Source organism: Bombina bombina, chromosome 7 (assembly GCF_027579735.1).
Source record: "Bombina bombina isolate aBomBom1 chromosome 7, aBomBom1.pri, whole genome shotgun sequence".
NCBI lineage: Eukaryota > Metazoa > Chordata > Amphibia > Anura > Bombinatoridae > Bombina > Bombina bombina.
The window spans coordinates 414,493,870-414,519,825 of NC_069505.1; the positions used below are offsets into that span (position 1 = coordinate 414,493,870).

General features: G+C 39.9%; 1 protein-coding gene across 1 annotated transcript in view; it reads left to right on the forward strand.

Annotated features, from left to right (window-relative positions):
• Positions 1-21,570: 21,570 nt before the first annotated feature.
• Positions 21,571-25,956, forward strand: part of CYTH4 (cytohesin 4) — a 150,778-nt gene continuing 146,392 nt past the window's right edge. The window contains exon 1 of the mRNA XM_053721226.1: positions 21,571-22,026. Coding sequence (XP_053577201.1) covers positions 21,936-22,026 — 91 coding nt within the window. The 5' untranslated portion in view covers positions 21,571-21,935. The remainder of the gene's footprint in view (positions 22,027-25,956) is intronic.

Genomic DNA, 25,956 nt, shown 5'->3' on the forward strand with positions numbered 1-25,956 from the left:
CGGCGACGTTGGGGGCGGCAGATTAGGGGTTAATAAATATTATGTAGGGGTCGGCGGTGTTAGGGGCAGCAGATTTGGGGTAAATAGGGATAACGTAGGTTGTGGCGGTGTGCGGTCGGCAGATTAGGGGTTAAAAAAATTTAATAGAGTGGCGGCGATGTGGGGGAGCCTCGGTTTAGGGGTACATAGGTAGTTTATGGGTGTTAGTGTACTTTAGAGCACAGTAGTTAAGAGCTTTATGAACCGGCGTTAGCCCAGAAAGCTCTTAACTCCTGGCTTTTTGCTGCGGCTGGAGTCTTGTCGTTAGATTTCTAACGCTCACTTCAGCCAAGACTCTAAATACCGGCGTTAGAAAGATCCCATTGAAAAGATAGGATACGCAATTGGCGTAGGGGGATCTGCGGCATGGAAAAGTCGCGGCTGCAAAGTGAGCGTTAGACCCTTTCCGGACTGACTCTAAATACCAGCGGGCGGCCAAAACCAGCGTTAGGAGCCCCTAACGCTGGTTTTGACGGCTAACGCCAAACTCTAAATCTAAGCATAAATAAATAATAATAGTTATATTGTAGCTAGCTTAGGTTATATTTTTATTTCACAGGAAAGTTTGTATTTATTTTAACTAGGTAGACTAGTTAGTAAATTGTTATTAACTATTTAATAACTACCTAGTTAAAATAAATACAAAATCACCTGTCAAATAAAACCTAAGCTACCTTACACTAAAACCTTAAAATTACAAAAAATAAAAAAAACTACCATTACAAAAACAAACGAAATTATCAAAAAAAAAATTATTCCTATCCTAATATCCTTTAAAAAAAACACCCCAAAATAAATAAAGCCTAATCTAACATAAACTACCAAGGGCCCTTAAAAGGGCCTTTTTTAGGGCATTGCCCTGAGTTAAACAGCTCTTTTGCTACAAAAGAAAAACAAAAACTCCCTAAAAAAATACATTACACAAAATAACAAACAAATTATCAAAAATAATAAAAATTATTCCTAGTCTAATACCCATTAAAAAAACACCCCAAAATAAAAAAACCTAATCTAGAATAAACTACCAATGACCCTAAAAGGGCCTTTTGTAGGGCATTGCCCTAAAGAAATCAGCTCTGTTTATGAAAGAAAAATTACAAACCCCCCCCCCAACCCATAAAATAAAAAAACTATCTAAAAAAACTAAGCTACCCATTGCCCTGAAAAGGCCATTTGGATGGGCATTGCCCTTAAAAGGGCATTTAGCTCTTTTACTGCCCAAACCCTAAACTAAAAATAAAACCCACCAAAAAACCCTTAAAAAAAACCTAACACTAACCCCAAGACGATCCACTTACAGTTTTTGAAGTCCCGCTTGAACGATCTTCATTCCGGCTGAGAAGTCCTCATCTAGGCGGCGAGAAGTCTTTATCCAGGTGGCCTCTTCAATCTTCATCCCGGCAGTGAAGTCCTCATCCAAGCGGCGAGAAGTCTTCATCCATGTGGCCTCTTCAATCTACATCCAGGCGGCATCTTCTATCTTGATCCCGACGGCGCGGAGTGTGTCCTGTCAGGGTTTTTTCCCTGCTTTGTTTGTCATGTGCTGCTGGCAGCCATTTAACTCACCTCTCTTGCTGACTCTGGTGCAGAGTGTGTGATGCTGCTCATTTCCTGCACACCCTTTTATGGCCAGACTGGTGTACATCATCCATGTGAGACAGGTTGCAGTCTCAGAATTGTGATGTCATCACTTATTATTTAAAGGGCCTCTGTTCAGTATGCTTTACCCTTCTAGGACTTCTCCACCGGGATGATGATCGTTCAAGCGGGCCTATAAAACCTGTAAATGGATAGTCTTGGGGTAGTGTTAGGTTTTCTAACTGTTTTTGGGTGGGTTTTATTTTTAGATTAGGGTTTGGGCAGTAAAAGAGCTAAATGCCCTTTTAAGGGCAATGGCCCTCCAAATGCCCTTTTCAGGGCAATGGGTAGCTTAGGTTTTTAGATAGTTTTTTTATTTTATGGGTTTTGGGGGGTGGGGGTTTGTAATGTTAGTGGGGGTTTGTAATTTTTCTTTCATAAACAGAGCTGATTTATTTAGGGCAATACCCTACAAAAGGCCCTTTTAAGGGCCATTGGTAGTTTATTCTAGATTAGGTTTTTTATTTTGGGGTGTTTTTTTTTTAATGGGTATTAGAATTGGAATAATTTTATTATTTTTGATCATTTGTTTGTTATTTTCTGTAATGTATTTTTTTAGGGGGTTTTTGTTTTTCTTTTGTAGGAAAAGAGCTGTTATCTTTAGGGCAATGCCCTACAAAAGGCCGTTTTAAGGGCACCCAGGCCTTTTTAAGGGCCCTTGGTAGTTTATTTTAGATTAGGCTTTTTTTTTTTTTAAAGGGTATTAGAATAGGAATCATTTTTATTTTTTTGGATAATTTCATTTTTTTTTGTAATGGTAGTTTTTTTTATTTTCTGTAATTTTAGGTTTTTAGTGTAAGGTAGCTTAGGTTTTATTTGACAGGTTAGTTTGTATTTATTTTATAAAAACAAAAAAAGGAAAAAGTAAGGAGGTGCAATCTGGTAAGCAAATTTACACATAATATAGGAAGAGAGAAATGGAAATTACTGGTATAAAGTAAATCCTAAAAAGACCAGGGTTACTGCAGTAAATTAATACTAGTAGACAGATTATACCAAAATGCGATTTAATTGTGCAAATAAATAAACATAAATTCATCACCAAAATACACACAAAGACACACATAAAGGATAACACATGGGCCCCACATACACCTTAAATGGTAACTAAGCCGGCTAGCAATGTAAAAGCACGAACACAGTACTAATTGCCAAGTTCAAAAATATATAATACAACTGTAACAGCTGCGTGATATAAGCAATGGCTGTAATATGTTCAAAATACCATATGATGTTCCATAACATGTGCAAAAATGGTTAGTCAGCAGGCAGAGTTGTTATTTCATAGTATGATGTGATGAAAGTTCATTAGTAAAGTGACCTGTGCATGCAAGGTTAATAAACGGACATGTTAAGCATCCCTCCTTGTTGTAAGAGCCCTGTGTGGGGTATCCACATGAGTAATTGTGTGTGTGAACGAGGTACATGTTATACATCCATCTGTAGACAGATAGTTACTTTAAGACCCATATGAGTCGGACCGTTACCTCTTCTTAACAGGCTGTTGCCAAATGTTTGAATACAGAGCCTTCCACTCACTACTCCTCCACACAGGGATAATGTACCAGCAACGGCTTGTAGTGGGGGAATCCCACAGTTGTAGTGCTGCGCACCAACGCTTCCTTCTGAGCATTTCGCTCCGTAGTTTAGCAGCAAGGAGCTTCTTCCAGGTTAAACCCTGACCTAACTGCAGGCCTTTCTTATTGGGCGCTGAAATCATGTGACGATAACGTCACTCATTCATTAGGGTTTGTTTAAACGGCATTAGTTGTTTTGAGCCTTAATATGTAGTTTTTCATTACTTTTTTCATTAATGAATTCATTATACTTCCCTAATTCATTCACCACTTACATAGACAAAACAAACAGACAAGACTTATTGTGAAAAAATCTTATGTGAAAAACAGAATACAAGCAAAATATTAAACAAAACCACTGTACATATAATAAAATACTATGATAATCTGTGTCAAAATTTTTTTTATTTACATTATTATTTTATTTACCTATTCAAAAATTGTGGCGAGGGGCACCATATGGACCTGCCTGGATAGCATAACCGTCCATTATATGCATAAATGCATTTATAATTGTAGGGAAATTAATGAAACTGTATGTAATAAAAGGTCAACAAAATTGAGCCATTTTACTTAGTTTTTGGGCAAAAAAGAGGCAAACTCCAATTTTTCATTCAATCCTTTAGGGGACAGCGTTTTTAAGTTAAACATCCACCTTGTCTCCTTTTGGAGCAATATGGTATTTATATTGCCCCCTCTTCTGTGCTGATTGACTTGTTCAATGCCTATAAATTCCAGACTATCCAGTTTGGATTGATGGAATTGGGCAAAATGTCAGACCACTGGGCTATCAATTTTTACATCTTTAATATCATCCCTATGCTCATATATGCGTGTACGGAGCTCTCTATACGTTTTTTTCCTATATAGAAGCTTGGGCAGGAGCATGATAGCAGATAGATTACCCAGTGGAGGAACAATTAATAAAAGATTTTATTTTAAAGATTTTTCCAGTAGTTGTTTCAAAAGTTTTTAATCTTTTGATAAAAGTGCATGCTGCACAGTGGTTGCATGGAAAGCAACCCACTATGTTCTGTGTTTGGTCAACTAACCAGTTTGTCTGTTGCATCTTCACAAATTCACTTTTTACCAAAATATCTTTTAAATTACTTGCTCTTCTTGCTGTCATTGAGGGATTCTGTCCCACAGAGTCAAAAAGATCATTGTCCTGGGAAAGCAAATACCAATTATTACTTAAAATTGTCTCGCAACTTTTGCCAATGTGAGTTGTACTTGGTTATAAACCTTATTTTACCATCTTCCTTAGGACGGTCTCTTTGACTATATAGGAGATCTCTCCTTTCTTGCATTCTAGCTTTATATCTCGCCCTTTTCACTGCTCTCTTTGAATATCCTCTTTCATAAAACCTTTCTGCCATTTCTTTGGATTGTCTATTAAAGGTATTCAGGTCCAAACAAGTTCTGCGCAGACGGAGAAATTGACCGTATGGGATCCCTCTTTTTAAGTTTTCTGGATGATGACTGCTTCCTAACAGAACACTGTTAGATGCAGTTTTCTTTCTATACTCCTCAGTATGGATTTTATCATCATCCTTACTAATCAAGAGATCTAAGAAACTAATACTTTGCTTGTCACTATTACAGGTTAGAAAAATGTTAAAACTATTCTGATTTAGAATGCTTACAAATTCCTCTAATTCAGCACTTGTACCTTCCCATAATATTAAGATGTCATCCACATATCTTATCCATAGGGGCAGGTGTGCATCCACCCACACGGCCAGATCTCCAAATACCACCTGGTTCTCCCAAAGTCCCTATTGGAGGCAGGCGTAGGTGAGTGCACACGTAGCCCCCATGGCTGTCCCTCAAACTTGTTTGTAGTATTTACCATCGAACATAAAGATGTTATTATTCAATACAAAGTCCAATAACTTAATCACAAATTTAGTGTGTTTGTCAAAGTCATTCCCGCGAGTAGGTATTGATGAGTACAATGATTCAACATCTAAAGAGACGAGTAAAGTATTTTCAGAAATTGTAATACCATCCAATTTTTTGATTACATCTATGGAATCTTGTGTAAAAAAATTTTTTGACACAGATTATCATAGTATTTTATTATATGTACAGTGGTTTTGTTTAATATTTTGCTTGTATTCTGTTTTTCACATAAGATTTTTTCACAATAAGTCTTGTCTGTTCGTTTTGTCTATGTAAGTGGTGAATGAATTAGGGAAGTATAATGAATTCATTAATGAAAAAAGTAATGAAAAACTACATATTAAGGCTCAAAACAACTAATGCCGTTTAAACAAACCCTAATGAATGAGTGACGTTATCGTCACATGATTTCAGCGCCCAATAAGAAAGGCCTGCAGTTAGGTCAGGGATTAACCCGGAAGAAGCTCCTTGCTGCTAAACTACGCAGCGAAATGCTCAGAAGGAAGCGTCGGTGCGCAGCACTACAACTGTGGGATTCCCCCACCACAAGCCGTTGCTGGTACATTATCCCTGTGTGGAGGAGTAGTGAGTGGAAGGCTCTGTATTCAGACATTTGGCAACAGCCTGTTAAGGAGAGGTAACGGTCCGACTCATATGGGTCTTAAAGTAACTATCTGTCTACGGATGGATGTATAACACGTACCTCGTTCACACACACAATAACTCATGTGGATACCCCACACAGGGCTCTTACAACAAGGAGGGATGCTTAACATGTCCGTTTATTAACCTTGCATGCACAGGTCACTTTACTAATGAACATTCATCACATCATACTATGAAATAACAACTCTGTTTGCTGACTAACCATTTTTGCAAAATTGACTGTTACTTTATATGCTGTCTTCTTTGATGCTGCTATTACCATCACATGTTATGGAACATCATATGGTATTTTGAACATATTACAGCCATTGCTTATATCACGCAGCTGTTACAGTTGTATTATATATTTTTGAACTTGGCAATTAGTACTGTGTTCGTGCTTTTACATTGCTAGCCGGCTTAGTTACCATATAAGGTGTATGTGGGGCCATGTGTTGTCCTTTATGTGTGTCTTTTTGTGTATTTTGGTGATGAATTTCTGTTTATTTATTTGCACAATTAAATTGCATTTTGGTATAATCTGTCTGCTAGTATTAATTTAAGGAGTGTGTAGTAACCCTGGTCTTTTTAGGATTTACCTTATACCGGTAATTGTATTTATTTTAACTAGGTAGTTATTAAATAGTTGATAACTATTTACTAACTAGTCTACCTAGTTAAAATAAATACAAACTTACCTGTGAAATTAAAATAAAACCCTGGCGTGTCCGGGCGGCGGCCATACAAGGTCGCATTTTCAGAAGCTCCCAGGAAGATTAGGATAAACCACCAATTATCCTTCAAGATCATTAATATTTTCACATGGAAACGCATGATACAGTTTGATAATATTATATGGATTTGATTTATACCAAACTCAGTGCACTTTCGCTAACTGGGATCTGATCTGGATCGCTGAGGCGACCTTTTCATAGGACCTCGGCACCCCCCCCGTGCATCAGGGTTGATCAGCTTTCAGTCTGCTATTACCAGCTTATTACAAGTAACTACAACGACACCGGGTTACAATTATTTCATGAAGTCAGCTACTGTGAGACTTAAGCAGCTGTCTAGATTACCATCATGCGGCCTGTCTGTCCACTCTGAAGTCTGCAGTAAGCCTTTTTCCGATCCCAGAGTCTACTGCATATCAGCCTCCTAACAACGTGTGCAAACTCCCAGACCGGGGTGTTGCTGTGGGGCACCGGCATAGATCTCCGGCTGGGATGTTTATACTGCAGCTCCCAAATTTGCGGAAGGAAGAGATGGATTATGGCGGAATTCAAAAGCAGAGTTGGAGGGTGGAGGTGGAGATATTTCAACCTGAACATCCTGTAGTCATGCTAGGGGAGTCTCGGGAGATGGAAAAAAACGCAAGTATACGGAGCAATTTGGTGGCCAGTATCAAAATACCAGGAGCAAGCGCTTAATGCTTTGATTAAGAGATAATCTGTATGGCAAGGCATAACTGAAGATGTTCTTCAGCCCAGTGGGGACTCTAACGACAATCTTTTACAGACAGCTATTAGGAGCCTTTGGCATTCTCTGAGATCTGGAGTGGGGTAACATGTTCCTGATTCCTGATCAGTGTTAGAGAAAGTTTTGTTTTTCTACGCTGAATAGCTATATTATTCCAACTGAAGGCTGGAAGTTAGAGAACTGGGGATTAATACTTTTATGTGTCTTATGAGTTTCAAAAGTTAACCCCTTATGTTATGCTATTGATTTTTGCATTGTTCTAATATCGTTGGGGGGAGGCTGTGCTCTCTTACGTGTGTTTATGTTTCCTTTCAGTATCAAAGATACGTATGTTGGAAATATATTGGTCACTCATATACAGAATTTTTTGTCCGACATGACCTATAGGGGCATATTTATCAAGCTCTGAACGGAGCTTGATGCCCCGTGTTTCTGGCGAGCCTGCAGGCTCGCCAGAGACAGCAGTTATGAAGAAGCGGTCACAAAGACCGCTGCTCCATAACCTGTCCTCCTGCTTTGAGCAGGCGGACAGACATCGCCGGAAATCAACCCGATCGAGTACGATCGGGTTGATTGACACTCCCCTGCTGGCGGCCTATTGGTCGTGAGTCTTCAGGGGGCGGCGTTGCACCAGCAGCTCTTGTGAGCTGCAGGTGCAATGCTGAATACGGCGAGCGTATTGCTTGCCGTATTCAGCGAGGTCTGTCGGACCTGATCCTCACTGTCGGATCAGGTCCGACAGACCTTGATAAATAGAGGCTAGTGTATTCATTTAAATTGTTATCTGCTTCAAGAAAAGATTTTTGTTAATGTCTGATGATTAGAGCTACTCAGTCTGTTAACGTATTAAGATAATAGAAACCCCATTGTTTGTGCTCAACCCTTGAAATCTCTCTACTAACAGTGTAAGCTATTCAGTAACATCTGACGTATCATTGATGGCCCTCGTGTCAGCGGCCGAGACATTAGGGTCTACTGTGCCAAATTTGAATGTTTCCTTTAAAAGGTTGCAGTAAATATTTTCTAACTTTCTTATCTATGCAGAGAGATAACCTGAGGTATATTTTTTCAGTAGTAATTCATTCTCCTTGTATTTTTTTTAGGTTCCTTTCCATCAAGATAGTGTGCTATAAACGCAATTTATAACCTATCTACAAGGTCTTTCTCAGGTTACCCAGAGAATATATAATATATGCTATCAGAACTGCTTAAGTTTGTTGGATATAAGATGACTTTTAATATAACCTATTACTTGTCTCCACAATTCTGTTGCTCTTGTATTGTACTTGTTGCTAACAATCAAACTAAATAATCAGCCTTTGTCATGATATGTTAGCTCAAATTACCATAGCTATTTCATGATTTGATATAATTTTATATATGTCTTTGTACCACTTACTTGCATCAGATACTAGACTTTACTGTAAGTTCATCAATGTATTTTGTACTCACCTAATTTATTATTGTAACATTTAATGTTTTAGTTGCTAGTATTTAACTAAAAGTGACCATCCCAAATGCCAACTTTCCTCCTCCATATCTTATAAGTGACAATGGGTGCAAGAGTTGCCTTTTAAGTCCAGTGAGGAAATATATTAAGAAATCTTTTAAAATGGAAGTTCCAGATATTTATTCTTTGCTATTACCTTGCTGATTTCATAATTGATAATGTCTACTGTAATTCTGTAATTTCTGTTTTCTTATGTATTATGCAAATTCCTTTATGATGTTTTGCTTGCACAACCTCAATAAAAAAAATAAAATAAAACCTAAGCTAGCTACAATATAACTATTAGTTATATTGTAGCTAGCTTAGGTTGTATTTCACAGGTAAGTTTGTATTAGTTTTAAATAGGAATTATTTCGTTAATAATTGTAAGTTTAATTTAGCTATATTTTAATTATGTTAAAGTTAGGGAGTGTTAGGGTTAGGGTTATGTTAGGGTTAGGGTTACGTTAGGGTTAGAGGTTAATAGCTTAATTTAGGTTGTTGCAATGTGGGGGGCTGGCGGTTTAGGGGTTAATAGGTTTATTTAGTTAATCATTGTAAGTTTAATTTAGCTCTATTTTAATTATGTTAAAGTTAGGGGGTGTTAGGGTTAGGGTTACGTTAGGGTTAGGGTTACATTAGGGTTAGGGTTACGTTAGGTTTAGGTTTAGGGGTTACTAGTTAAATTAGTTTATTGCGATGTGGGGGGCTTTCAGTTTAGGGGTTAATAGTTTAATTTATTATATTTTGTTGTGGGGGCTTTCGGTTTAGGGGTTAATAGGTTTATTATAGAGGCGGCGGTGTAGTGCTTAATAACTTTAGTATAGTGAGGGCGATGTGGGCGGACGGCAGATTAGGGGTTAATAATATTTAAATAGTGTTTGCGATGTGGGAGGGCAGTGGTTTAGGGGTTAATAACTTTATTATAGTGGTGATGATGTCGCGGAGCGGCGGAATAGGGGTTAATACATTTTATTAGTGGCGGCGATATCGGGAGCGGCAGATTAGGGGTTAATAAATTTAATTTAGTGTTTGCGATGCGGGAGGGCCTCCTTTTTAGGGGTTAATAGGTAGTTTATGGGTGTTAGTGTACTTTTTAACACATTAGTTATGAGTTTTATGTTACAGCTTTGTAGCGTAAAACTCATATCTACTGATGTTAGATGGCGGTACAGATCTTGACGTTTTAGAGTGTAATGCTCGCTTTTTAGCCTCACCGCAAAACTCGTAATGGCAGCGCTATGGAAATCCCATGAAAAAAAATTATTTTTACGAGTGCGGTACTGACTTTGAGTTACAGGCTAAAAGGCTTGCGGTACACCTATACCGACAAGACTTGTAAAGGCTGTGGTGCCGTTTTAACGATGAAATGCCATATTTTCAGCGCTAAAAGACAAACGCTCAAACTTGTAAACTAGCTTTAGATTCCTTACATACCTAGATTCATTACATGACTAGATTTATTACATACCTAGATTCATTGCATACCTAGATTAATTACATACCTAGATTCATTGCATACCTAGATTAATTACATACCTAGATTCATTACATGACTAGATTCATTACATGACTAGATTTATTACATACCTAGATTCATTGCATACCTAGATTAATTACATACCTAGATTCATTGCATACCTAGATTAATTACATACCTAGATTCATTACATGACTAGATTCATTACATGACTTGATTTAGTACATACCTAGATTCATTGCATACCTAGATTAATTACATACCTAGATTCATTACATGACTAGATTCATTACATACCTAGATTCATTACATACCTAGATTTATTACATGACTAGATTCATTACATACCTAGATTCATTACATACCTAGATTCATTACATGACTAGATTCATTACATGACTAGATTTATTACATGACTAGACGTATTACATGACTAGATTCATTACATACCTAGATTCATTACATACCTAGATTCATTACATACCTAGATTCATTACATGACTAGATTCATTACATACCTAGATTCATTACATGACTAGATTCATTACATGACTAGATTTATTACATGACTAGACGTATTACATGACTAGATTCATTACATACCTAGATTCATTACATACCTAGATTCATTACATACCTAGATTCATTACATACCTAGATTCATTACATGACTAGATTCATTACATGACTAGATTTATTACATGACTAGACGTATTACATGACTAGATTCATTACATACCTAGATTCATTACATACCTAGATTCATTACATACCTAGATTCATTACATGACTAGATTCATTACATACCTAGATTCATTACATGACTAGATTCATTACATGACTAGATTTATTACATGACTAGACGTATTACATACCTAGATTCATTACATACCTAGATTCATTACATACCTAGATTCATTACATACCTAGATTCATTACATGACTAGATTCATTACATGACTAGATTTATTACATGACTAGACGTATTACATGACTAGACGTATTACATGACTAGATTCATTACATACCTAGATTCATTACATACCTAGATTCATTACATACCTAGATTCATTACATGACTAGATTCATTACATGACTAGATTTATTACATGACTAGACGTATTACATGACTAGATTTATTACATGACTAGACGTATTACATGACTAGATTTATTACATGACAAGATTTATTACATGACTAGATTTATTACATGACTAGATTTATTACATGACTAGATTCATTACATGACTTGATTTAGTACATACCTAGATTCATTGCATACCTAGATTCATTACATAAATAGATTCATTACATAAATAGATTCATTACATGACTAGATTTATTACATGACTAGATTTATTACATGACTAGATTCATTACATGACTTGATTTAGTACATACCTAGATTCATTACATAAATAGATTCATTACATAAATAGATTCATTACATGACTAGATTTATTACATGACTAGATTTATTACATGACTAGATTCATTACATGACTTGATTTAGTACATACCTAGATTCATTGCATACCTAGATTCATTACATAAATAGATTCATTACATAAATAGATTCATTACATGACTAGATTTATTACATGACTAGATTTATTACATGACTAGATTCATTACTTAAATAGATTTCTTACACACCTAGATTCATTACATGACTAGATTTATTACATGACGAGATTCCTTACATACCTAGATTCATTACATGCCTAGATTTATTACATGACTAGATTTATTACATGACAAGATTACTTACATGCCTAGATTTATTACATGGGGCCAATTTACCAAAGTGCGAGCGTACATGATACAATGTAGTGTATCATGTCCACTGCACATCGATAAATGCTGTATCATTGCATAAGCAGTTCTGGTGAACTGCTTGTGCAATGCCGCACTCAGCAGATTCGTGGCCAATCGGCCGCTAGCAGGGGGTGTCAATCAGCTCGATCGTATAGGATCGGGTGGATTGAAAACCGCAGCCTCAGAGGCAGCGGACACGTTATGGAGCAGCAGTCTTTAGACCGCTGCCTCTTAACTACTGTTTCCGGCGAGCCTGAAGGCTCGCGTGGAAACAGGGGCATCAAGCTCCATTCGGAGCTTGATAATTCGGCCCCATGACTAGATTCATTACATACCTATATTATTAACAAACTAACTTCACTTAACTAACAGTTGCCCTCATCTATCTCCTCACTAATATCATTCTCACCGTTGCAGTCCCCACCTCCTGTTTCCCATCCTCCTACTCATCTAGATTGTAAGTTCCCATGGGAATAGGGCCTTCAATTCCCCCTGTATTTGTCTGTAAAATTTTGTCTTATTGTATTGTTTCTCTATTGTACTGTTATCCTTGTACCCATGGGCAGCGCTGCGGAATCTGTTGGCGCTTTATAAATAAAGAATAATAATAATAATAATATATTCATTACATTACTAGATTCATTACATGCCTAGATTCATCACATGACTAGATTCATTACATGATTAGATTCATTACATGCAAAGATTTATTACATACCTAGATTCATTATATGCCTAGATTCATTAAATACCTACGTTTATTACATGTCTAGGTTCATTACATTACTAGATTCATCACATGCCTTGATTCATTACATGTCTCTAGATGCATTACATGCCTAGAAATGTCTGAAAATGTCTTAACTAATATACAACAAGATAGCTGCAGTCTTTTGGCAACATGACTAAAATGTGTGAGTATTTTATTCCTGATTGTTGTCAAACTTGAAAGTGTTGTAAAACACGTATGTATGTATTGGGTACTTGTAAAGCTAATCACCCGTAAGGGTCTCAAGGCGCTGCTCAATTTTATCGACCTCGGAAGGATGAAAGGCTGAGTGGACCTCACCAGGGATCAAACCTGCAACCCTTGGGTTGCTACAGAGCTCAACCACAGTGCCTTAGCATGCTGAGCTATCTGTCCGGCCTCGTACACATGTATACACATATAATCTCATATAACAAAAACACTCATACAACACACAACTCTCATACAACACACACACTCTCATACAACACACACACTCTCATACAACACACAAACTCTCATACAACACACACACTCTCATACAACACACACATACACTCATACAACACACACACACTCATACAACACACACACTCTCATATAACAAAAACACTCATACAACACACACTCTCATACAACACACACACTCTCATACAACACACGCACTCTCATGCAACACTCACTCATGCAGTAAACACTCTAATACAGTAAACACTCTCATACAACAAACATACTCATACAACACACACACTCTCATACAACACACACACTCTCATACAACACACACTCTCATACAATACACACATTCTCATACAACACACACACACACACACACTCTCTCATACAACACACACACTCTCATACAACACACACTCTCATACAACACACACACACTATCATACACCCCACACACCAGACAGACTCTCATACAGCACAAACCACTCAAAGACTCATACAAAACACACACACTCTCATACAATACACAGTTTCATACAACACACACACTCTCATACAAAGCACACTCTCATGCTAAAGAGCTCAACCACAGTGCCTTAGCATGCTGAGCTATCTGTCCAGCCTCGTACACATGTATACGCATACACTCTCATATAACAAAAACACTCATACAACACACAAACTCTCATACAACACACACACACTCATACAACACACACACACTCTCATATAACACACACACACTCATACAACACACACTCATACAGTAAACACTCTCATAAGTAAACACTCTCATACAACACACAAACTCTCATATCAATTTTATCGACCTCGGAAGGATGAAAGGCTGAGTGGACCTCGCCAGGGATCAAACCTGCAACCCTTGGGTTGCTATAGAGCTCAACCACAGTGCCTTAGCATGCTGAGCTATCTGTCCAGTGTATTGTACTTCACACTCTATACAGGTTAAGAGATAAATTGAATATGTGGCTCTACAATTCATACATCCTTTGAATTCAAAGATCTCTCCTGTTACACAGCTATTGAACTAATGTCTGGGATCTAATTTTTCACCGGCCTTGCAATGTAAATTGCTACATCTAAACACTCCTCTATGCTCTAACCATGACCTTCTTCTTGGAGTCTCAGGTTTCAATTGTGTAGGTGTAATCCTGTTTCCAATAGACAACCCCCTTTTATATGCAAATCTGCACCTTCTTGGATTTATTTCTTCTAACCTATCATCAGCTTTTAACATAGATAGATTCTTTTTAATTATTTGGCAAATTTCCTCATATTGATTACTATATTGGGTTACAAAAGTAACAATTTTCTCTTCCTTTGTAGATTGTTTCCTTGATGATTCCCTATAGTTCAGAAATAATGATCTATCCTGACCGTCTATATAATTTCTGGCCAGATCTATATCTTTTTGTGAGTAACCTCTTTCTCTCAATCTCTTATTGAGTTCATCTGCTTGTATCTGGTACACTTTTTTGTCAGTACAGTTTCTTTTGAGCCTTATATATTGACCCCTTATAACAGATTTAAAGACCCTCTGGAGGTGATTGCTATGGGCATGCAAGATGGTATTGCCCGATATAGGTTTTCTATACAGCTCTACCTCAATATTACTTAATTTCCCTCCTTTTAGATTGACATCTAGATAATTTATACTATTTTTGTTCATTTCACAGGTAAATTTTATTCCTGCATCATTTGTATTAAGCTCTGCCACAAACTCCTCCGCCTCTTTGGGGCTACCACTCCATATAAATATCAAATCATCTATGTAACGTTTGTAATAAACTATGTGGTCTCTGTTCGTATTTTCACCTCCAAAGATATGGGACAGCTCCCACCATCCCATGAATAAATTCGCATAGGATGGTGCAAATTTTGCTCCCATGGCTGTCTTACTTACTTTATAAGCTAGTTTGTTCAAATCTCTTTCAATTCTGGAATCACTATATGATGAAAGCAATAGTGAAAATGTTACAAATGTTACAAAGCAAATAATAAAAGGACCAATACTAAAAAAGGCTTCCTCTTTTTATCCTATTCAATCAATTACACAATTGAAACCTGAGACTCCAAGAAGAAGGTCATGGTTAGAGCATAGAGGAGTGTTTAGATGTAGCAATTTACATTGCAAGGCCTGTGAAAAATTAGATCCCAGACATCAGTTCAATAGCTGTGTAACAGGAGAGATCTTTGAATTCAAAGGATGTACGAATTGTAGAGCCACATATTCAATTTATCTCTTAACCTGTATAGAGTGTGAAGTACAATACACTGGACTCACCACAAGAGAAGTACGATACAGGATTAGAGAACACCTATCCAATATTAAATTAGGTAAATTAACCACACCACTGGTGCTCCATTTTAAAAATCATCATAATAAAAGCAGTAAAACCCTTAGATGGACAATAATAGATGATGTACATATGGGCTCTAGAGGAGGGGATAGGGAGTCAGTTCTAGCCAAGAAAGAAATATTCTGGATACACAGACTAAAGACCAGACTGCCACAAGGTTTAAATTCAGAATATGATCTGATAAATTTCTGGCAGTAGTCTGTGTATCAAAGAATTAGGTAATATGATATCGATTGTCATAGGTCAATTAATTGCAACACAAAATATGTGAATAATAGTTTTTTAACCTACAATAACAACATATAAGCTAGTTTGGGATAATTTGATAGAGGAAGAAAACTGTTAAAAATAGAAGCAAACAAGGGGTTATTGGTCAATTGTCATTTTCACTGTGTATTATTATACAGGTAGCTCACTTGATACAATTAAATAGTGGATGAGGAAGGAATTGTTAATTATCCATATTAAGTATAAGTTGTCCATATTATTATCCATATTAAGCATAAGTTGAAGAATGTAACCAGTATTGTTACCATTCACTGTGTAATTTGGTAATCATGCTATAGAGATACAGTATTAGTTAAGTATATATAAACTGTCCATAGAAAGGATAAGTAGGATAGTATCTCTGCACAAGTAATTTTGGAAAGTAAAGGGTTAATTCCCAGTTTTTGGTTTTAACCAATAGGCAAAGTCCTACAGATTTAAAAAGAGCAGAAAGAGGCTACCAGACCACACTACGATTACGGCCAGCGAGCCGAAACGCGTCAGTGGGTCACTGGGAATGTCCCAGCACTTTCCAACCTAAGCTGAATATGATAACAACTAACACTGCTGTTCAAGAAATAAAAGCAAGCTTTGTTTTAAACCGCATAACTGTGATGGGTCTTCATTTTCGTGGTCAAGGAGACTCTCATACAACACACACCACACAAAGGCTCATACAACACACACACTCTCATACAACACACACACTCTCATACAAAACACACTCTCATACAACACACACACTCTCATACAACACACACACTCTCATACAACACACACCACACAAAAACTCATACAACACACACACTCTCAAACAAAACACACTCTCATACAACACACACACACTCATACAACACACACTCATACAACACACACACCGGACAGACTCTCATACAACACACACCACACAAAGGCTCATACAACACACACACTCTCATACAACACACACCACACAAAAACTCATACAACACACACACTCTCATACAGCACACACTCTCATACAACACACACACACTCATACAACTCACACACTCGCATATAAAAAACACGCCAGACACATTCTCATACAACAAACATTAGACTAGTTGAATATCTGGACCATCAGCAATTGTGGGTTCAATTACAGGCTCAAGATGGCCAGTAACAAAGACTTTTCTTCTGAAATTCCTCAGTATATATATATACTTTGCAGCCCTTTCTACTCAAATACCTTAAAACATGAAAAATCATTTTTATTCAATTGTATTTTATATGTTTTTTATAATGTGTTTTACTGTGTATTTACCGTAAATGTTTTGCATTCCAATGTTCTTCATATAGTAGAAAAATGTCTTAGTATTTTTAATATATATTCCTATATATATATCTGTATATATCTATACCTCTATATATTCATATAAATATATAGGTATAGATAAATATATTTTTTTAATTTTATATATATACTGTAGAAAAACGAATCCTCCTTTCTGGGTCAGCCACCTGGGTGCAGCATTGAGATGAATAGAAGCAAAGATGATGCACTCTCAGGCTTTTCACAAATAAGTGTCAAATGTATTAGATGACATTTCAGATCTACATAAGACCTTTCATCAGATCAAACTGTTTGATCTGATGAAAGGTCTTATGTAGATCTGAAACGTCATCTAATACATTTGACACTTATTTGTGAAAAGCCTGAGAGTGCATCATCTTTGCTTTTATATATATATATATATATATATATATATATATATATATATATATATATATATATATATATTATATATATATATATATATATATATATATATATATATATATATATATATATATATATATATATATATAGTGTGGTCGGTGGCACACTTTCACTCGCCTTAAAGAGAAGTACCAGGGTGCAAAACTAATGCGTATAATAGATTCAATGATTGCACTCTCTGGATTTAAGACACAGCAACCTTTAATGTGTGACGTTTCGGGGCATTCACCCCTTCCTCAGACACCCATAAAGTGAAAAAAACAGTGCTTAAATAATGAAACCAGCTCCTCCTACTTCCTCCACAACCAATCACAAAGGTATCACAGCTGATACTAACTTAATTACATTCTTGTCATAGTGTTCAACAAAACGTATTACAAACATAAGGATGTGTTATACATATCGAATAGTGCATAAACAACAATATCTTATTCATAATACATCCCCTGTGCAGACTGTGTGCATAATCTGTGACAAAACATACCTAATCAATGGAGATCCGCATCTGTTAATACACAGCCACATATTAATACCAAATCACAGATACTGCTACCCTGTAGTCATATATACATCTATGAAGTACAAACTGTCATATTTACATTACCCTCAAGTTAATTCATTGGTAATACACATCGTTGCTGTAATCACCACCATTACCAAACAATTGTAGCGTGGTGGAGTCTAGCCGAAACTGAGGAATGGAGGGCGTGTCCAGCTGCGTCACAGTGTGAGTCATCAGGCATAGCCAATCATCAGACATTATTTACGATAGCATATATGGCCACAATCCCCATATCTCACAGATTGGTTGTACCTTTGACATCATCAAAGGAGCCCAGAAGGCAGCCAACAAATGTATGAGAACGGAATTACTGGCAAATCAACTGAAAGAGAGCACAAGAGAACGGATGACATTTGTCACTACATATACACCTGCAACAGATGTGTTGACAAAATCAGTAAGGGAACATTGGAAACTATTGGTATCTGATACATCGCTTCCCTTCCAAAAACCAGAACCCCCAAAGAATTGGTTATAAGAGAGGACGCAACCTGCAAGATCTATTGATGAAAACAGATCCCAAACATGCCTACACCAAAGAGTTATAGTTAGAGACCCCAAAAAACAGGATGCTTCAAGTGCATTAGTTGTACAACCTGTAACCTGATGATCCAAAGAACCTTGTTTCATCATCCACATTCTAATCATAGATACAAGATCAAATTCCACCTAACCTGTTCAACTAAATATGTGGTGTACTTACTTAATTGTATTTGTGGAAAGTACTATGTAGGAAAAACGAATGATGATATTAGGAAAATGATGGCTAACCATCAAGTGCCATCAGAACAGCATTGGATAAAAAGAAGACGGACCAACCAGTGGCGAAACATTTCTTTATAGGAATCACATGGTGAAGGATCTACGCTTCTTGTTGATTGACCACATACCCTCCCTTGGATGAGGTGGGGACAGGAAGACGGAGCTCCTGCATTTGGAGACTAAATGGATTTATACCCTGGGGTCTATCCAGGAGGACTTAATACCAGTGTGGACTGGCATTGGTTCCTTGAAATGGGAAGCATCTCTGAATGGAAAGTTCACTACCATACTCCATGAAGATATGAGGTAGTATAGTTGCGATAGCCACTGCTTAAATAATTTTGTGGCCTTAGGCCTTCCCCTGATGTGTTCCTATTTAATATACAATGTAAGATAGGATCTAGGTTATTAAATTCCACTCGAGATATGGGGCCTATTATTTAGTTCTCACCCCATTGTTAATAGGTTAGTTACATGTCCCTATAGTGTGTCAGCTTTTAGCTGATACTGTATATTAACAAACTGACATATTGAGTAATCCTTTACATCTACATTAACATATTGAGCATTCTTCAGGTGAGGTGATATCCTCTGTGAATCAGGGGGTATTTATGAAAATATTATTGTACATAACACTGGAATGCAATATCCATTTAGATGGCTTGTCACTTGGTATGTTTGGTGCAACATAGTTGCGTGCTGTGATTATGTTATGTGATTATACACATTGTATGCTATGTCTCTCTGTTCACACCCAATTGACATGATAAAACGTGATACACTTAATATACTAACAACAGCGGTAGGGGGATTGTGGCCATACATGTAATCGTTAATAATGTCTGGTGATTGGCTAGGCCTGATGACTCACACTATGACGCGGCTGGACACGCCCCCCATCTTCTAATTTTGGCTAGATTCCACCACGCTGCAATTGTTTGATAATAGTGTCTAAACCCGGAAGTATGCATAACTACTTCCGGGTTTAGCGCTGTAGGTCTAACGCGGTGTCGAGTTAGCACATAAGCGATAAATATAATATTAGTTTTTTTAACAGTGTGATCCATTAAAGTCTATGATGAGAAGAAGTTAGCACAGTTGTGATATCCTATGTCCTGAAGTTAAACATTTTACTTTCAACATGTAATGCGAAAGTGCTAAATAGCGTGCCAATTGTGATATGACCCATAGAGAGCTACATTACGAGTGACACACTAATTGTAGAGCACCTGAGATATCGGGTTTTTAATAAAAATTATTATACATACTGTAAAAAATATAGCTATATTGATTATTTATAATATTTTTATTAATATTAAAATAGTTTATATTTAATATTCCAATAACGCGCATTGAAGTTAGCAATTCTTTATGTTCACTAACCTGACCGCATTAGTCCTAAATTGAGTACCCCAATCCACTTTAAGTATATTTTACATTCCAATGTTCTTCACTTAAAAACTAATGTACTTTTTAATATTAAATATACAGTATATTTCTATATATATCTTATACTTTTAATGTAAAAAGTAAATTTTTCTGTAAGTGTTTTTCCCAGTTTGCGTGCTACATTGACTTCTATGGGGAGAATATATTAACGCGGTCGCAATATTTTGTTAACGAGCGTCGGGTTTCTCTGTCGCGCACACTTTTTACTTTCATATATGTAATGCGTGCAACCTCTACAAGCGCAAAAAGCTCCACTGACTAAAAAGTTAATGCGCAAGCCGAGAGTTGCGCAGGGTTATAAGTGCAAAAGTTCCATGCTCTAAAAAAAATCAGTTCATAACTTTTTATTCACTATAACTCTTTAACAGAGGATACTGAGTGAACAAAGCAAATTAAATAAAATAAATATGAGAAATGTGATACAATATTTATCCACTTAGCAGACGTGAAACAAATAATAAAGAGCATTTACTTTTTACAGTAGAAATACCTTTAGGAACTAACAAGTAATGTATTTATTTAAAGCCCTCATATAATACAGACTGCTACCTGTGTATATGTACATATCCGTATTTTTTATAGAAGATCACTGCAGAAAATTGCGGTTACTAAAAGAGGAACTTGCAGAAGGGGTGGAGGTCTCAGAAACACAAAGAGATAGCGATACAAGGAAAGGAAGGTCAGAGAGAGAAAGAGAATGATAAAGAAAAAGATCACTGCTCAACCACAGGAAAATTAGCAGCAGAACACAATAAATTTACTTCTTAAAGCCTAACCCACCGGCAAATGTATACATCCTGTAGAGTGACATTATTATCAGTTATCTCTGCAGTCACATACACACACACACACCGTACACCTAGTGTAGAGACCAAGATATGAATTAAGGGGATAACAATAGAAGTGCTTAAGACTTCAGAGAGTTAGAACAGGGGACCTACAGATAGAAAAAATAATGTAAGGAGACAGATGTCAAACACAGAGAGGTGAACATAGGAGAATATGAGAAGTCAGACCATGAGACAGATAGATGGTATATGCATAAGAGCAGCAGAATGTAATATAGGGGGACAGTTGTATATAGTGGGGGACAGTTGTATATGTATAGGAATATGAGATAGACAGAAGGTTAAGGACCAGTTTGGATGGGCAGACATACCAAGGGTGGTGAGGGGTGTAGAAAACAGGGGAAGGAAGAGGATGAGCTGACAAGTAGCCAAGAAATAAAGTGAAAAGTGTAAGTAGACAGGATAAATGATGTCATGGAATTGACAAATGCAGAATATTGTACAAAGGATAGGAGGAGAGACGACAGAAATATGTGACAGCAGGAGAGAGGAGGAGGAAGATACAGTCTGCTAGGAAATAACATACATGAAGAAGCCCAAAGAGAACTGAGAGTGGAAAGCGGAATAGACAAACTCTGGGAACTGAGAGTTATTGTGTATATAGAGTGCTAGGAAGACACTGCTGGGCAGTAATATCACAACAGCGGTAAATGGGGAGTAGAGGCAGAGAGAGACAAACCCTGCTGGCACAGGGCAGTTACAGGGTACAGACACACAGCAGGATGGAGACAACTGAGAAAGGTAAGTTCTGCAAAGCTTTTCCTACTGAGCTGTTACTCTATATGCCCCTGCTCTGTGCCTCCTTGTGTCCTGCTCTGTGCTTCTGGGTGTCCTGCTCTGTGCCCTCTTGTGTCCTTCTCTGTGCTTCTGGGAGTCCTGCTCTGTGCCCTCTTGTGTCCTGCTCTGTGTCCTGCTCTGTGTCCTGCTCTGTGCCTGTGTGTGTTCTGCTCTGTCCCTCATTGTGTCGTGCTCTGTGTCCCCTTGTGTCCTGCTCTGTGTCCCCTTGTGTCCTGCTCTGTGCCTCATTGTGTCCTGCTCTGTGCCCCCTTGTGTCCTGCTCTGTGCCTCCTTGTGTCTTACTCTGTGCCCCCTTGTATCCTGCTCTGTGCCTTCTTGTGTCCTGCTCTGTGCCCCTTGTGTCCTGCTATGTGCCCCCTTGTGTCCTGCTCTGTGCCTTCTTGGGTCTTACTCTGTGCCCCTTGTATCCTGCTCTGTGCCTTCCTTTGTCCTGTTCTGTGCCCCCTTGTGTCCTCCTCTGTGCCTCCTTGTGTCCTGCTCTGTGCCTCCCTGTGTCCTGCTCTGTGCCTCATTGTATCCTGCTTTGTGCCCTCTTGTGTCCTGCTCTGTGCCTCTGTGTGTCCTGCTCTGTGCCCCCTCCTATCCTGCTCGGTGCCTGTGTGTGTTCTGCTCTGTCCCTCATTGTGTCCTGCTCTGTGCCCCCTTGTGTCCTGCTTTGTGACTCCTTGTGTCTTGCTCTGTGCCTACATGTGTCCTGCTCTGTGCCCCCTTGTGTCCTGCTCTATGCGCCCTTGAGTCCTGCTCCATGCCCTCTTGTGTCCTGCTTTGTGACTCCATGTGTCCTGCTCTGTGACTCTGTGTGTCCTGCTCTGTGCCTTCTTGTGTCCTGCTTTGTAACTCTGTGTGTCCTGCTCTGTGAATCCATGTTTCCTGCTCTGTGCCTCCTTGTGTCCTGCTTTGTGCCCCCGTGTGTCCTGCTCTGGGCCTCCGGGTGTCCTGCTCTGGGCCTCCGCGTGTCCTGCTCTGTGCCCCCTTGTGTCCTGCTCTATGCGCACTTGAGTCCTGCTCCAATCCCCCTTGAGTCCTGCTTTGTGACTCTGTGTGTCCTGCTTTGTGACTCTGTGTGTCCTGCTCTGTGCCTCCTTGTGTCCTGCTCTGTGCCCCCGTGTGTCCTGCTCTGGGCCTCCGGGTGTCCTGCTCTGTGCCTCCACGTGTCCTGCTCTGTGCCTCTGCTTGTCCTGCTTTGTGACTTTCTGTGCCCTGCTCTGTGCCTCCGCGTGTCCTGCTCTGTGCCTCCTTGTGTCCTGCTTTGTGACTTTGTGTGTCCTGCTCTGTGCCTCTGCGTGTCCTGCTCTGTACCTGCTTGTGTCCTGCTTTGTGACTTTGTGTGCCCTGCTCTGTGCCTCCTTGTATCCTGCTTTGTTCCCCCTTGTGTCATGCCTTATGCCCCCTTGTGTCCTGCTCTGTGCCTTCTTGTGTCCTGCTCTGTGCCTTCTTGTTTCCTGCTCTGTGCCCCCTTGTGTCCTGCTCTGTGCCTTCTTGTGTACTCTGTGCCCCCTTGTATCCTGCTCTGTGCCTTCTTGTGTCTTACTCTGTGCCCCCTTGTGTCCTGCTCTGTGCCTTCTTGTGTCTTATTCTGTGCCCCCTTGTGTCCTGCTCTGTGCCTTCTTGTGTCCTGCTCTGTGCCCCCTTGTGTCCTGCTCTGTGCCTCATTGTGTCCTGCTCTGTGCCCTCTTGTGTCCTGCTCTGTGCCTCTGTGTGTCCTGCTCTGTGCCCCCTCCTATCCTGCTCGGTGCCTGTGTGTGTTCTGCTCTGTACCTCCTTGTGTCCTGCTCTGTGCCTCCTTGTGTCCTGCTCTGTGCCCCCTTGTGTCCTGCTTTGTGACTCCTTGTGTCTTGCTCTGTGCCTACATGTGTCCTGCTCTGTGTCCCCTTGTGTCCTGCTCTATGCGCCCTTGAGTCCTGCTCCATGCCCCCTTGTGTCCTGCTTTGTGACTCCGTGTGTCCTGCTCTGTGACTCCGTGTGTCCTGCTCTGTGCCTCCTTGTGTCCTGCTCTGTGACTCTGTGTGTCCTGCTCTGTGCCTCCTTGTGTCCTGCTCTGTGACTCTGTGTGTCCTGCTCTGTGCCTTCTTGTGTCCTGCTCTGTGACTCCGTGTGTCCTGCTCTGTGCCTCCTTGTGTCCTGCTCTATGCGCCCTTGAGTCCTGCGCCATGCCCCCTTGTGTCCTGCTTTGTGAGTGACTCCGTGTGTCCTGCTCTGTGACTCTGTGTGTCCTGCTCTGTGACTCCATTTTTCCTGCTCTGTGCCTCCTTGTGTCCTGCTTTGTGCCCCCGTGTGTCCTGCTCTGGGCCTCCGGGTGTCCTGCTCTGGGCCTCCGCATGTCCTACTCTGGGCCTCCGCGTGTCCTGCTCTGGGCCTCTGCGTGTCCTGCTCTGTGCCTCCTTGTGTCCTGCTGTGTGACATTGTGTGCCCTGCTCTGTGCCTCCGCATGTCCTGCTCTGTGCCTCCTTGTGTCCTGCTTTGTGACTTTGTGTGTCCTGCTCTGTGACTCTTTGTATCCTGCTTTGTGCCCCCTTGTGTCATGCCTTATGCCCCCTTGTGTCCTGCTCTGTGCCTTCTTGTGTCCTGCTCTGTGCCTTCTTGTTTCCTGCTCTGTGCCTTCTTGTTTCCTGCTCTGTGCCTTCTTGTATCTTACTCTGTGCCCACTTGTATCCTGCTCTGTGCCTTCTTGTGTCCTGCTCTGTGCCCCCTTGTATCCTGCTCTGTGCCTCCTTGTGTCCTGCTCTATGACTCCATGTGTCCTGCTCTGTGCCCCCTTGTGTCCTGCTCTGTGACTCTGTGTGTCCTGCTCTGTGCCTCCTTGTGTCCTGCTCTGTGACTCCATGTGTCCTGCTCTGTGCCTCCGTGTGTCCTGCTCTGTGACTCCGTGTGTCCTTCTCTGTGCCTCCGTGTGTCCTGCTCTGTGACTCCGTGTGTCCTGCTCTGTGACTCCGTGTGTCCTGCTCTGTGACTCTGTGTGTCCTGCTCTGTGCCTCCTTGTGTCCTGCTTTGTGCCCCTGTGGGTCCTGTTCTGGGCCTCCACGTGTCCTGCTCTGGGCCTCCGCGTGTCCTGCTCTGTGCCTCTTTGTGTCCTGCTATATGCCTCCTTGTATCCTGCTTTGTGACTCTGTGTGCCCTGCTCTGTGCCTCCTTGTATCCTGATCTGTGCCCCCTTGTGTCATGCTTTATGCCCCCTTGTGTCCTGCTTTATGCCTCCTTGTGCCCTGCTCTGTGACTTCTTGTGTCCTGCTCTGTGCCTCTATGTGTCCTGCTCTGTGCCTCCTTGTATCCTGCTTTATGCCCCCTTGTGTCCTGCTTTATGCCTCCTTGTGTCCTGCTCTGTGCCTCCGTGTGTGCTGCTCTAGGCCCCTTGTATCCTGCTCTGTGCCTCCTTGTGTCCTGCTCTGTACCTCCTTGTGTACTGCTCTGTACCTCCTTTTGTACTGTTCTGTGCCTCTGTGTGTCCTGCTCTGTTCCTACTTGTGTCCTGCTCTGTGCCTACTTGTGTCCTGCTCTGTACCTCCTTGTGTCCTGCTCTGTGCCTCCTTGTGTCCTGCTCTGTGCCTCCTTGTGTCCTGCTCTGTACCTCCTTGTGTCCTGCTCTGTACCTCCTTGTGTCCTGTTCTGTGCCTCCTTGTGTACTGCTCTGTGCCTCCTTGTGTCCTGCTCTGTGCTTACTTGTGTCCTGCTCTGTGCCTCCTTGTGTCCTTCTCTGTGCCTCCTTGTGTCCTGCTCTGTGACTCCTTGTGTCCTGCTCTGTGCCTCCTTGTGTCCTGCTCTGTGCCTCCTTGTGTCTTGCTCTGTACCTCCTTGTGTACTGCTCTGTACCTCCTTGTTTCCTGCTCTGTGCCTCGTTGTGTCCTGTTCTGTACCTCCTTGTGTCCTGTTCTGTGC